The following is a 14540-nucleotide window of genomic DNA, read 5'->3' as shown; positions in this document are numbered from 1 at the left end:
CTCTTGGTATTTCTCGTCCTCCTACCCTGCTCTTCCCTTATGGAAAAAACCCATGAATTTCACACGTGATCACAGGTATTTCACATGCAATAGAATGAGATCTCATGTGATCACAAGTGATCTTATGTGAATGTAATGTAATAACATGTGACAACATATAAAACCAACATGGGATAACAAACTACGCATGTAAAAACATGATCTCGTGAAATAAATGTGACACCATGAAACTACAACTTTTATTACACGTGAAAGTCCAAAGTCCAAATGTTACGATTTTCTGTTTACACCTGAATCACTATGATAACTATGGTTGTTTTTCTTGAGTGTATTTTTAACAATGCTGAGATTTACTTTGAAGTCCAAAGTGTAGGAATACAGGTGAAATCAGTCATTGACACAGATATGGTGGTGTAGCAGGAAGATTGGAATGCTGGGAACCAAGAGGTTGTGGGGGCATGTTGAATAATTAATTACTGTATACATATAATTACATCCTCTACAGCACATTCGGAAAGTATTCAGACCTCTTGACATACAGCCTTATTCTAAAATTGACACGCAAAAAAAGGTTTTTAGAAAAACAGAAATACCTTATTTATATAAGTATTCAGACCTTTTGCTATGAGACTCGAAATTGAGCTGTTGTTTCTAGATGTTTCTACAACTTGATTGGAGTCCACCTGTGGTAAATTAAATTCATTGGACATGATATGGAAAGGTACACACCTGTCTCTATAAGGTCTCACAGTTGACAGTGCATGTCAGACCAAAATGAGCCATGAGGTCGAAGGAAATGTCCATAGATCTCAGAGACAGGATTGTGTTGAGGCACAGATCTGGGGAAGGGTACCAAAACATTTCTGCAGCATTGAAGGGCCTTGGTCACTCTGACAGAGCTCCAGAGTTCCTCTGTGGAGATGGGAGAACAATCCAGAAAGACAACGATCTCTGCAGTACACCACCAATCAGGCCTTTATGGTAGAGTGGCCAGACAGAAGCTACTCCTCTGTAAAAGGCACATGACAGCCTGCTTGGAGTTTGTCAAAAGGCACTTAAATTACATAAAAAACAAGATTCTCTGGTCTGATGAAATCAAGATTGAACTATTTGACCTGAATGCCAAGCGTCACATCTGGAGGAAATCTGGCACCATCTCTACAGTGAAACATGGTGGTGGCAGTATCATGCTGTGGGGATGTATTTCAGCGGCAGGGACTGGGAGACTAGGATCGAGGGAAAGATGAACGGAGCAAAGTATAGAAAGATCCTTGATGAAAACCTGCTCCAGAGCGCTCAGGACCACAGACTGAGCGCACAGACTGAGCGCACAGGACAACGACCCTAAGCACACAGCCAAGACAACGCAGGAGTGGCTTCTGTCCTTCAGTGAATGTCCTTGATTGGCTCAGCCAGAGCCCGGACTTGAACCCAATTGAACATCTCTGGAGAGACCTGAAAATAGCTGTGCAGCTCCCCATCCAATCTGACAGAGCTTGAGAGGGTCTGCAGAGAAGAATTGGAGAAACTCCCCAAATACAGGTGTGCCAAGCTTGTAGCGTCAAACCCAAGTAGAGTCGAGGCTGTCATCGCTGCCAAAGGTGCTTCAACAAAGTACTGAGTAAAGGGTCAGAATATTTATGTAAAGGTGATATTTCATTTTTTTGTTTATTTTATTTCTAAAAACCTGTTTTTGCTTTGTCATTATGGGGTATTGTGTGTAGAGTGATGAGAAAAAAAATATTGAATCAATTTTAGAGTAACAAAATGTGGAAAATATCAAGGGGTCTGAATACTTTCCAAATACACTGTATGTCAATGTCAAATTTGTAAGTTGAAAACACTGTGGCTATTCCGGGGACATCGTAACAACTCACTTTTGTTTGCAGGGCATCATGTGAAAATGTGAATCCACATGTGAAGTGTCCCAAAACCACATGGTTTCACATGATTTCATATGTGAAAGGTTATGTGATCACGTGAAAATCCACATGTGAAACTCCATGTGAAATACAGTACATGACCAAAAGTATGCGGACACCTGCTCGTCAAACATCTCGTTCCAAAATCATGGGCATTAATATGGAGTTGGTCCCCCCCTTTGATGCTCCAAACGGCCTCCACTCTTCTGGGAAGGCTTTCCACTAGATGTTGGGACATTGATGTGGGGAGCATTAGTGAGGTCGGACATTGATGTTGGGCGATTAGGCCTTGCTCGCAGTCGGCGTTCCAATTCATCCCAAGGGTGTCTGATGGGGTTGAGGTCAGGAGTCTGTGCAGGCCAGTCAAGTTCTTCCACACTGATCTCGACAAACCATTTCTGTATCGACCTTACTTTGTGCGTGGGGGCATTGTCATGCTGAAACAGAGAAGGGCCTTCCCCAAACTGTTGCCACAAAGTTGGAAGCACAGAATCATCTAGAATGTCATTGTATGCTGTAGCGTTAAGATTTCCCTTCACTGGAACTAAGAGACTTAGTCCGAACCATGAAAAACAGCCCCAGACCATTATTCCTCCTCCACCAAACTTTACAGTTGGCACCATGCATTTGGGCAGGTAGCGTTCTCCTGGCATCCGCCAAACCCAGATTTGTCCGTCAGACTTCCAGATGGTGAAGCGTGATTCATCACTCCAAAGAACGTGTTTCCACTGCTCCAGAGTCCCAATGGCGGCGAGCTTCACACTACTCCATCCCACGCTTGGCATTGCGCATGGTAATCTTAGGCTTGGGTGCGGATGCTCGGCCCTGGAAACCCATTTCATGAAGCTCCCGACTAACAGTTCTTGTGCTGACGTTGCTTCCAGAGGCAGTTTGGGACTCGGTCATGAGTGTTGCAACCGAGGACAGACAATTTTTACATGCTACACGCTTCAGCACTCAGCGGTCCCATTCTGTGAGCTTGTGTGGCCTACCACTTCACGGCTGAGCCATTGGCTGCTCCTAGACATTTCCACTTCACAATAACTGCACTTTCAGTTGACCAGAACAGCTCTATCAGGGGAGAAATTTGACGGACTGACTTGTTGAAAAGGTGGCATCCTCTGATAGTGCCACGTTGAAAGTCACTGAGCTCTTCAGTAATGACATTTTACCGGCAATGTTTGTCTATGGAGATTGCATGGCTGTGTGCTCTATTTTATACACCTGTCAGCAACGGGTGTGGCTGAAATAGCCAAATCCACTAATTTCAAGGCGTGTCCACACATGTTTGTATATATAGTGTATCAAAACATGTGAAGTGCTCCAAAAAATGTGCAAAACGTGAAATCATGTGTAGTTTCAATAAGGGTTCTATCATTAACAAAATTAAATACCTCTCACATTTCCTACCCCAGCACTCCAACTCACCCTTTCTTTCCCTCACCAACTAATTCCCCCTGTCTGCTCGTCCTCTCTGAGCCAGACAGCTGCCAGAGAAACAGGGAAAACAGTATTTTCATGCTGCTCTGGACTATGTCCAAACTGCCTTAATAGACTGCAACAAGACTGCCCTCTGAGCCATCGTTGCAGAACTGTGAGCAGCTTTTGACTGTCACATTTACACAAATGAGTGCATTGATAGCCTAATGAGACAGAAAGACACTGTTCACTGGACTAACAGTCCGTTAAGAGAGAAGAAACATACTGTAACACCATGCCAGATCTAATATAGCCGACAACAGGGGCTATGCAAACAGGGTTAGAAATGAACACCCACCACCCGCCAAATGCGGGTAGATTTTGTCATTGGCGGGTAAGAATGTCTGTTTCACCAGCCACGTTGGCGGGTGGTCACACACAAAAGGGTCACACAGAGCATTTGGGAACTGTTTTTTACATTTTTATCCAAACGCAACCTGTAGAAGTTGGTTGAATTGACAAGAAAAGCTACTAAAGTGTGACTTTGTCCTCATGTTTCTTGGCCAGTTATATCGTTTTGTATACACGCTAGGTTGTTTTTCAATGTTAGTTTGAGTTTGTTGCACCTGTCTGCTGCTATGAAGACATCACAGTCTGGGATTTCTTTCATCACAGACAAGGGGCAGCTGAACATTTTTGTCTCACCTAATGATTGTGCTTGATTGAGCATGGATCACTCCCAAAAACCTTTATTCATCAACTTTACAGACTATTTAGGCCGTTACGTCAATTTGAAAGAGAGAAGGAAATCATTGCCTTTCCTCTACAAGTAGGGTGAGTAAACATGTTTTTTTTCTACTTGCACTCATGCATGCGCACACTCACACACACACACACACACACACACACACACACACACACACACACACACACACACACACACACTCACACTCACACTCTCTCTCACACACACACACACACACACACACACACACACACACACACACACACACACACACACACACACACAGAGAAATCAGTACCATAGACAGCCACATCATATTTATATAGCTTAAGTTGATTGGACAAAATATTTTTTGGTATCTTTTAGTTGTCACTGTTTTGGACTAAGTATAGGTGATTTGATGATGTTTAATTTTTTAAGTTGAAATGGTGCTGGAATAGTGGAGGCAGCTCCTTTTCTTTGCGACTTGCGGTAAGTCTCCGTGGTTCTAAATCAGTAGTTGTTAAGTTGTCCGAAAATGTCAGAAACATTAACTTACTTGACCATGCTGTAGGTCATGTATCTGTTTGTTACATGCAATATGTTTTGTGGACTTCACCAAAGGTGTGGTTGAATTTACTCTGGCACTGTGTCTTCTTATTGTCTCGGCCTCAGGTATCACAGAAAAGCATTTTAAAATTATTTTGGCTCTGTACTTGAAATAATACAATGACTATGAGGAGTATGTCAGCTTTAATTTGAGGGTATTTTCGTCCATATCGGGTGAACCGTTTAGAAATTACAGCACTTTTTGCAGTGGTGGAAAAAGTACCTAATTGTCATACTTGAGTAAAAGTAAAGTAAAGTAAAATGACAAAAAAAAGTGACAGTCACCCTCTAAAATACTACTTCAGTAAAAGTCTAAAAGTATTTGGTTTGAAATTATACTTAAGTATCAAAAGTAAATGTAATTGCTAAAATATACTTAAGTAAGAAAAGTGAAAGTATAAATCCTTTAAAATTCCTTATATTAAGCAAACCAGACGGCATCATTTTCTTGTTTTTTTACATTTACGGATAGCCAGGGGCATTCTCCAACACTCAGACATCATTTACAAACGAAGCATATGTTTAGTGAGTCTGCCAGATCAGGGGCAGTAAGGATGACCAGGGATGTTCTCTTGATAAGTGTGTGAATTGGACCATTTTCCTGCCCTGCTAAGCATTCAAAACGTAACGAGTACTTTTGGGTGTCAGGGAAAATGTATGGAGTAAAACGTACATTATTTTATTTAGGAATGTAGTGAAGTAAAAAAGTATGTGAACCCTTTGTAATTACCTGGATTTCTGCATAAATTAGTCATAACATTTGATCTGATCTTCGTCTTAGTCACAACAATAGACAAACAGTGTGCTTAAACTAATAACACACAAATTATTGTATTTTTCTTGTCTATATTGAATACATCATTTAAACATTCACAGTGTGGAGTCCAATCAATGTGACGAGATTGGAGATGTTAGTTAGAGCTGCCCTGCCCTATAAAAAACACTCACAAAATTTGAGTTTGCTATTCACAAGAAGCATTGCCTGATGTGAACCATGCCTCGAACAAAAGAGATCTCAGAAGACCTGATTAAGAATTGTTGACTTGCATAAAGCTGGAAAGGGTTACAAAAGTATCTCTAAAAGCCTTGATGTTCATCAGTCCACGGTAAGACAAATTGTCTATGAAGGGAGAAAGTTCAGCACTGTTGCTACTCTCCCTATGAGTGGCCGTCCTGCAAAGATGACTGCAAGAGCACAGTGCAGAATGCTCAATGATGTTAAGAAGAATCCTAGAGTGTCAGCTAAATACTTACAGAAATCTCTGGAACATGCTAACATCTCTGTTGACAAGTCTACGGTACGTAAAACACTAAACAAAAATGGCGTTCATGGGAGGACAATGGAAGAAGCCACTGCTGTCCAAAAAAAACATTGCTGCACATCTGAAGTTTGCAAAAGAGCACCTAGATGTTCCACAGTGCTTCTGGCAAAATATTTTGCAGACAGACTAAACTAAGGTTGAGTTTGGAAGGAACACACAACACTATGTGTGGAGAAAAAAAGACACAGCACACCAACATCAAAACCTCATCCCAACTGTAAAGTATAGTGGAGCAGGTTGAGAGCTTAAAATTCCTTGGTGTCCACATCAACAACAAACTAGATTGGTCCAAACACACCAAGACAGTCGTGAAGAGGGCACGACAAAGCCTATTCCCCCCCCCTGTATAATTGTTTGTGTGTTATTAGTTTAAGCAGACTGTGTTTGTCTGTTGCTGTGACTTTCAGTTGAAGTCGGAAGTTTACATACACTTAGGTTGTTGTCACTAAAACTCGTTTTTCAACCACTCCACAAATTTCTTGTTAACAAACTATAGTTTTGGCAAGTCGGTTAGGACATCTACTTTGTGCATGACACAAGTAATTTTTCCAACAATTGTTTACAGACAGATTATTTCACTTATCATTCACTGTATCACAATTCCAGTGGGTCAGAAGTTTACGTACACTAAGTTGACTGTGCCTTTTAAACAGCTTGGAAAATTCCAGAAAATTATGTCATGGTTTTAGAAGGTTCAGATAGGCTAATTGACATAATTTGAGTCAATTGGAAGTGTACCTGAGGATGTATTTCAAGGCCTACCTTCAAACTCAGTGCCTCTTTGCTTGACATCATGGGAAAATCTAAAGAAATCAGACAAGACCCCAGAAAAAACATTGTAGACCTCCACTAGTCTGTTCATCCTTGGGAGTAATTTCCAAGCGCCTGAAGGTACCACGTTAATCTGTACAAACAATATTACGCAAGTATAAACAAGGACCACACAGCCGTCATAGCGCTCAGGATGGAGACCCATTCTGTCTCCTAGAGATGAACGTACTTTGGTGCGAAAAGTGCAAATCAATCCCAGAACAATAGCAAAGGACCTTGTGAAGATGCTGGAGGAAACAGGTACAAAAGTATCTACAGTAAAACGAGTCCTATATCGACATAACTTGAAAGGCGGCTCATCAAGGAAGAAGCCACTGCTCCAAAACCACCATAAAAAATCCAGACTACGGTTTGCAACTGCACATGAGGACAAAGATCATACTTTTTGGAGAAATGTCCTCTGGTCTGATGAAACAAAAATAGAACTGTTTGGCCATAATGACCATCGTTATTTTTGGAGGAAAAAGGGGGATGCTTGCAAGCCGAAGAACACCATCTCAACCGTGAAGCACGGGAGTGTCAGCATCATGTTGTGGGGGTGCTTTGCTGCAGGAGGGACTGGTGCACGTCACAAAATAGATAGCATCATGAGGAAGGAAAATTATGTGGATATATTGAAGCAACATCTCAAGACATCAGTCAGAAATGGGTCTTCAAAATGGACAATGACCCCAAGCATACTTCCAAAGTTGTGTCAAAATGGCTTAAGAACAACAAAGTGGCCATCACAAAGCCCGACCTCAATCCTATAGAAAACGTTTGGGCAGAACTGAAAAAGCATGTGCGAGCACGGAGGCCTACAAACCTGACTCAGTTACACCAACTCTGTCAGGAGGAATGGGCCACATTTCACCCAACTTATTGTGGGAAGCTTGTGGAAGGCTACCTGAAGTGTTTGACCCAAGTTAAGCAATTTAAAGGCAATGCTACCAAATACTAATTGAGTGTATGTAAACGTCTGACCCACTGGGTATGTGATGAAAGAAATAAAAGCTGAAATAAATCACTCGCTACTATTATTCTGACATTTCATTCTTAAAATAAAGTGGTGATCATAACTGACCTAAGACAGGGAATGTTTACTAGGATTAAATGTCAGGAATTGTGAAAATTAGTTTAAATGTATTTGGCTAAGGTGTATGTAAACTTCTGACTAGATGAAGATCAGATCAAGGTTTATGACCAATTTATGCAGAAATCCAGGTAATTCCAAAGGGTTCACATACTTTTTTTTGCCACTGTATATGTGTATTAAAGTAGTCCAAAGTTTAGGATTTGGTCCCATATTCCTAGCATGCAATGATTACATGAAGCTTGTGACTCTACAAACTTGTTGGATGCACTTTCTGTTTGTTTTGGTTGTATTCTAGATCATTTTTTTGCCCAATAGAAATGAATGGTAAATAATGTGTCGTGTCATTTTGGAGTCACTTTTATTCTAAATAAGCATAGAATATGTTTCTAAACACTACTACATTAATGTGGATGCTACCATGATTACGGAGAGTCCTGAATGAATCGTAAATAATGAAGAGTGAGAAAGTTACAGATGCACAGAAATCATATACCCCCCCCCCAATTGATAAGCTCCCCTGGTAATGGTGAGAGGTTTGTATGTCTTGGGGGTATGATATTTGTGTGTCTGTAGCTTTCTCACTCATCATTATTCACGATTCATTCAGGACTATCTGTAATCATGGTAGCATCCACATTAATGTCAAACTTTCTCATATAGCCATTGAGCCTTCATCAGTGGGACAGTGGCATATGTCATCACGTTGGCCTGGGAGTAGGTTTATGACAGTCATAAATACCTCTCCCCCCCTTTTCCTCTCTCTACCCAACTGCTGTGACATTTGAAAATCCCTTGGTTAACAGAGAGATTCTGAGAACATCAGAAGGTTGGGGGAAATGAACTATACTTTGGTAATCCGACCAGTTGAACATATGCCTTGATACTTAATGAATATGATGTCAGTTCGGTTGTCATCTGAGACATTCTCATCAATGATAGGATGACATAAACTCTACAGTGGAAAGTCTGCACATTGTAGTTATCGGATTCACATGGAATTGTTGTTCAATTTAAATATTTGAATATAAAATTATTGGTGAAAAGATTAAATGTAATTTTAGCTTCCAAATGAGAGATTTGGGTTTTCATAAGGTTAGGGCTCTGCTCAATCAGTGGCCCGCCCCTGTGAAGAGACATGGGTTATAAAACTATGAAAACATACCCTTCTCCCTCCACTATATAAGCCCTTGACGAAAATATAACCTCCTGTTCCGGGTACATTTGGATGAAGATCCAATGTCAGAAGGGTTCAGATAATAACTACGGACGAAGCCAACCTCAGCGTGACCTTTTGTTGCGAATGGTATGAACTTTGAACTCTTATTCACTACAGAAGTGATACCTCCTAGCCATTGAGTTAGGAACAGCAGCTGCAAACGTGGGCTAGGAAAGAACAGACAGAGAATCCTGTCTACCACACAACGACGTTACTACAACGTATTAACCAGCAGAGACATTCTTCAAAGGACAAAGGACTCTGTTGGGCACGGCCTTCCATCTACCACCAACCTACCGAAGCGCAGCTCAGAGTAAATATTGATTGCATTTCCCTTTTCCAAATGGGCGGTAATTTAGTATGCATAAGATACTGTATTTACGATAGCATGGCTTCTCCCTTTGTTCCTCAGTCTTCCCGCTCTTTCACTCAAACCCAGACCCTTTTCTTTTGTGTAACCAGCTGTCATATCTGTTCCGTCCGCTAGGGATGTTTTCCTTTATGACGTAATTTGTAATCAAGGTATGATTCATTCTGTGTATATGTGATTCTGTGTGCTTAGTTAGGTATTTAGTAAATAAATAATTAAACCCAATTTTGTATTGCTGATTGAACTTGTTAGCCAGCGTTCGTGAAGATAACCAAGAATTTACTTTCAGATTATGTAAAATATTACTAGGTCTTTAAGAGTTTATTCGGAAGATAACCGCTCTATAAACATTATTTCGTGGTGCCCCGACTTTCTAGTTAAATACATTTACATGATTAGCTCAATCAGGTAATATTAATGGCAGAGAAATGATTTTATAGAATAGCATGTCATGCCACTTAATCCGGCCTAGCCAAAGACACAACACATATTACCTCGTAGTAGAAGCATGGATAAATACACAGCTGTTGGCCCTGGCAGACTATTACATAGTACCCAGGAGATCTGTCTGTGTGTAACCCAAACTGTGGCGGTCCAACCCAATCAGCACATAGCATCTGTCTGCACAGGGACTCCCCCCTGACCAGGGTGATGAGAAACCACAGCGCCATGCACCTGCAACACCTGTTTGCCTCTGAAGCACTACTCCACTCTTCTCCTGTTTCTTCTCCTTCTTCTCAAGGATGACAGACAGTCTTGGAAAGCTAGCTACCCCGGTGCTTGACGTGCAACACATGCCTCTTTCTATCACACATGCTCTTATCGACTCTCGCTCTCGAGCAGCACACCTGCAGGTGCAGGCTTGGACATGACTTCATGAAGAGTTGTCAGCGTAGAAAAGCCCAAAGAGAGAGTAAGCAGTAGCAGCTGACACCCAGGCTGTGCTGAACATCACTAATCCTCCAGCTGCTCATACCGGCCAATTAAACACTTGGACTTGAAAAATACCTTGATTATCTTATAGACCTTATGGGTATAGAGAGGAAGAATATACAGACGGGCGATTCTTTAGATATTTGATGCCTTTACGTTATCAGTGCAATTATAAATATCTATATGCACACTGCAATGTCCCTTCAGGCGTTTAGCGGCCCACAAAAGCAGCACTGAGTGTACAAAACATTAGGAACACCTGCTCTTTCCATGACATAGACCGACCAGGTGAATTCAGGTGAAAGCTGTGATCCCTTATTGATGTTGCTTGTTAAATCCACTTCAATCAGTGTGGATGAAGGGGGGGAGACGGGTTAAAGGAGGATTTTTAAATGGATCGTGTGTGTGCCATTCAGAGGGTGAATTGGCAAGTCAAAAGATTGAAGTGCCTTTGAACGGGGCATGGTAGCAGGTTCCAGGGGCACCAGGTTGAGTGTGTCAAGAACTGCAACGCTGCTGGGTTTTTCATGCTTTTCAAGAACGGTCCACCACCCAAAGGACATCCAGCCAACATTACACAACTGTGGGAAGCATTGAAGTCAACATGGGGCCAGCATCCCTGTGGAACGCTTTCGACAACTTGTAGAGTCCACGCCCCTACAAAAGTGAGTGTAACTCAATATTAGGAAGGTGTTCCTAATGTTTTGTTCACCCAGTGTAGAAACAAGTCCGGCATCTCCTTAGGCTCTAGCAGTGTGTTGGCCGAGAAGAGAAAGGAGGATGCAGTCTGATACAGTATGATCCCAGTACCTCCATTCAGCCTTGTTGTGTAGGAAGGAGTTGCACTCTTCAGGAAGCTTGCTGTCATTGGACATGGACTCCAGGGTTGTAAGGATATGTTTGAACATGGGTCTTTCCTGGAACGAAACAAAAGCAAAAACATAGTGTAATAATCCGTAAGCAGACATGTAGGGTATCTATTCATGACAATTCGACGGGTCTCTTGACCGTATGTGACATAAAATGAATGTTTAGTATTATCCATTGTAGTACGGACTTGTGTGCCGAGTCTGTTGTGCACAGTGGATATGTGTGGGTGTGGAGGTAATGCGCGAGCATAGAATTACCTACACTACCATTCAAAAATTTGGGATCACTTAGAAATGTCATTGTTTTTGAAAGAAAAGCACATTTCTTGTCCATTAAAATAACCTCAAATAGATCAGAAATGCAGTGTAGACATTGTTAATGCTGTAAAGGACTATTGTAGCTGGAAACGGCAGATTTGTAATGGAATATCTACATAGGCGTGGTCGTGTCTTTACTATCATTAATTTGAAGACATAGTTTTTATCAAAGATTCTCTGTAATTAGTATTACGCGATCAACTGATTAATCATGTAAATGTAATTAACTAGGAAGTCGGGGCACCAAGGAAAAATATTCAGAATACAAGGTTATAATTTCCTAATATAACCTTTCATTTATTTTCATATCTGATCAAAAGTCTTCTGATTAATTAATTATTTACTTTACCTAACGTTAGTCTCATTCCAAACATAGTAAATTGTTGTTTATCTGCACGAACCCAGTCTTCACTATGAGTCATCCATCCATCAATTGTCTTAAATAATTGATTTATTAACTAACTAAGTAATTCACAGAAATGCATAAACAAACAAACAAACAAGGTAAATGTGGTTACAAGAAATGATAGGAGAATGTGCCCTAGTGGGCTAAACCGGCATGGAGGCTTGTTAGACAAAAGGGGAAGTGGGGGTCGACTAAGAAGTCACTACAGAGTGATAATTATAACTATTGAAATGCTAATCCCTTGCACATGAACGCTCACTCGTTCGGGAACAATTGCAATCAAATATATATAGTAACGCTCAGTGTGTCGTCTTGATCGCTGGTGAAAAGTTAGTAGAATTCTCCCTCTCTCTCTCGTGGTTAGAGGGGATAGTTCAGAGTGACATTCATTCGTTTCATTATAGAATGGGTGTTTCAGCGGTTGTCGTTCTTCGCGTTCAATGATACCGAATTCCTAGCTGCAGACTAGTAATTAATATCAAAGACTTGTTCTTATTCTGTCGGTATCGATAGTCTAAGAGTTTAACCATGTGGTATGGTTAAAAGATTCAGCAATGGTCTACAACCTTTGTCTCCCCTAATGGAGAAAAACATGGTCTGCAACCTTTAGCCATCTCGTAGTTGAGGTAAGCTCGGTCTGCTGATCGAAAACCAGAGTGGGGGTTTTATTCGGAAGGGCCGAAAAGGGCTGTCCCAGGATGTCTGACCATAACTGGGCTCAGGGGCGGTCCTCTGATTTAGTTCAAATCAAAAGGGAATTGTATTTTTCTTCATTAAACAGCCCAAAATCATATTACACAATTATACAAACAGTATCATACTCACTCATTCATCTTATACAACAATTAGATGTAAACCTCATCTCTGAGGCTATTATATAAACAGCGTTATGGTAATGTGGCCACACCGTCTCCCATGAGCTTCCCCAAGTTGTGACAAACAGACCAGTTCGTAGCTGGATTCTTCACCGATCTTTTATACTTTCTCCGGAACATGACATTTGTTTGTACCTCAAGTTCTGTGAGGTGGAAGGAATTCCTTTGTTCTCCATGAAAATCTACTCTCTCTATACTGTGTGTCCATGAGGAGATCCTCTGGAATTTACGACGTCTTGCTGACCACAGCAACCTAGTTGAAGGAGGCAAGGGGGAGGCAGGGAGAGGAGGATACCCAAAGAGGCCAACGTCATGACAGCGTACAGAGGCCCATTATCAGCAACCATCACTCCTGTGTTCCAATGGCACGTTGTGTTAGCTAATCCATGTTTATCATTTTAAAAGAAAAGTACCCGCAAAGCACCAGTCTCAACGTCAACAGTGAAGAGGCGACTCCAGGATGCTGGCCTTCTAGGCAGAGTTGCAAAGAAAAAGCCATCTCAGACTGGCCAATAAAAAGAAAAGATTAAGATGGGCAAAAGAAAAGACACTGGACAGAGGAACTCTGCCTAGAAGGCCAGCATCTTGGAGTCGCCTCTTCGTTGTTGACGTTGAGACTGGTCTTTTGCAGGTACTATTTATTGAAGCTGCCAGTTGAAGATTTGTGAGGCGTTCGTTTCTTAAAACTAGACACTCTAATGTACTTGTCCTCTTGCTCAGTTGTGCACTGGGGCCTCCCACTCCTCTTTCTATTCTGGTTAGAGCCAGTTTTCACTGTTCTGTGAAGGGAGTAGTACACAGCGTTGTACAGGATCTTCAGTTTCTTAGCAATTTCTCGCATGGAATAGCCTTCATTTCTCAGAATAAGAATAGACTGACGAGTTTCAGAAGAAAGTTCTTTGTTTCTGGACATTTTGAGCCTGTAATCGAACCAACAAATGCTGATGCTCCAGATACTCAACTAGTCTAAAGAAGGCCAGTTTTATTGCTTCTTTAATCAGAACAACAGTTTTTCAGCTGTGCTAACATAATTGCAAAAGGGTTTTCTAATGATCAATTAGCCTTTTAAAATGATAAACTTGGATTAGCTAACATAACGTGCCATTGGAACACAGGAACGATGGTTGCTGATAATGGGCCTCTGTACGCCTATGTAGATAATCTGCCGTTTCCAGCTACAATAACAATGTCTACACTGTATTTCTGATCAATTTGGTGTTATTTTAATGGACAAAAAATTTGCTATTCTTTAAAAAACAAGGACATTTCTAAGTGACCCCAAACCTTTGAACGGTAGTGTGTGTCATTTAAAAGGATCTGTGTGTGTGAGGATGTTGGTGTGTGTGAGGATGTCGTACCTTTGGCTCAGTCACCCAGCACTTCCTCATCAGCTCAGCGAAACTAGTTGGGCAGCTACTGGGAATGGTTAATCTCTGGAACAGACAGACAGGATCACAGTCACACACACACTCACTGTTCCTGTTTCCCTGAAAGGATTGCAGTAGTTTCAACTTTCAGTTCTGAGGTCGGGATATTGGTAGAGCATTCATGTCAGGAGGCCGGTCAAATACACTGATGACTCATGTGACTGGAGACTGTGAATGCGGACAGTGCACGATTGGGATCAATTGGCTCCGGCCCATATGACGAT

General features: G+C 41.4%; 1 protein-coding gene across 6 annotated transcripts in view; it reads right to left on the bottom strand.

The window, feature by feature from the left end:
* The window catches only part of LOC109871317 (mitogen-activated protein kinase kinase kinase 20), a 46449-nt gene that overhangs the window by 11182 nt on the left and 20727 nt on the right, over positions 1-14540 (bottom strand). For all 6 annotated transcript variants that reach the window (XM_020462153.2, XM_020462154.2, XM_020462151.2 and 3 more), the window contains 2 exons: positions 14248-14322; positions 11232-11338 (listed from right to left, as the gene is read on the bottom strand). In XM_020462153.2, the coding sequence (XP_020317742.1) occupies positions 11232-11338; positions 14248-14322 (182 nt within the window). The remainder of the gene's footprint in view (positions 1-11231; positions 11339-14247; positions 14323-14540) is intronic.

This window comes from Oncorhynchus kisutch, linkage group LG26 (genome assembly GCF_002021735.2).
Source record: "Oncorhynchus kisutch isolate 150728-3 linkage group LG26, Okis_V2, whole genome shotgun sequence".
In the NCBI taxonomy this organism is placed as follows: domain Eukaryota; kingdom Metazoa; phylum Chordata; class Actinopteri; order Salmoniformes; family Salmonidae; genus Oncorhynchus; species Oncorhynchus kisutch.
The sequence above is the reverse complement of the archived record's forward strand: the minus strand, read 5'-3'. Positions and strand labels throughout refer to the sequence as shown.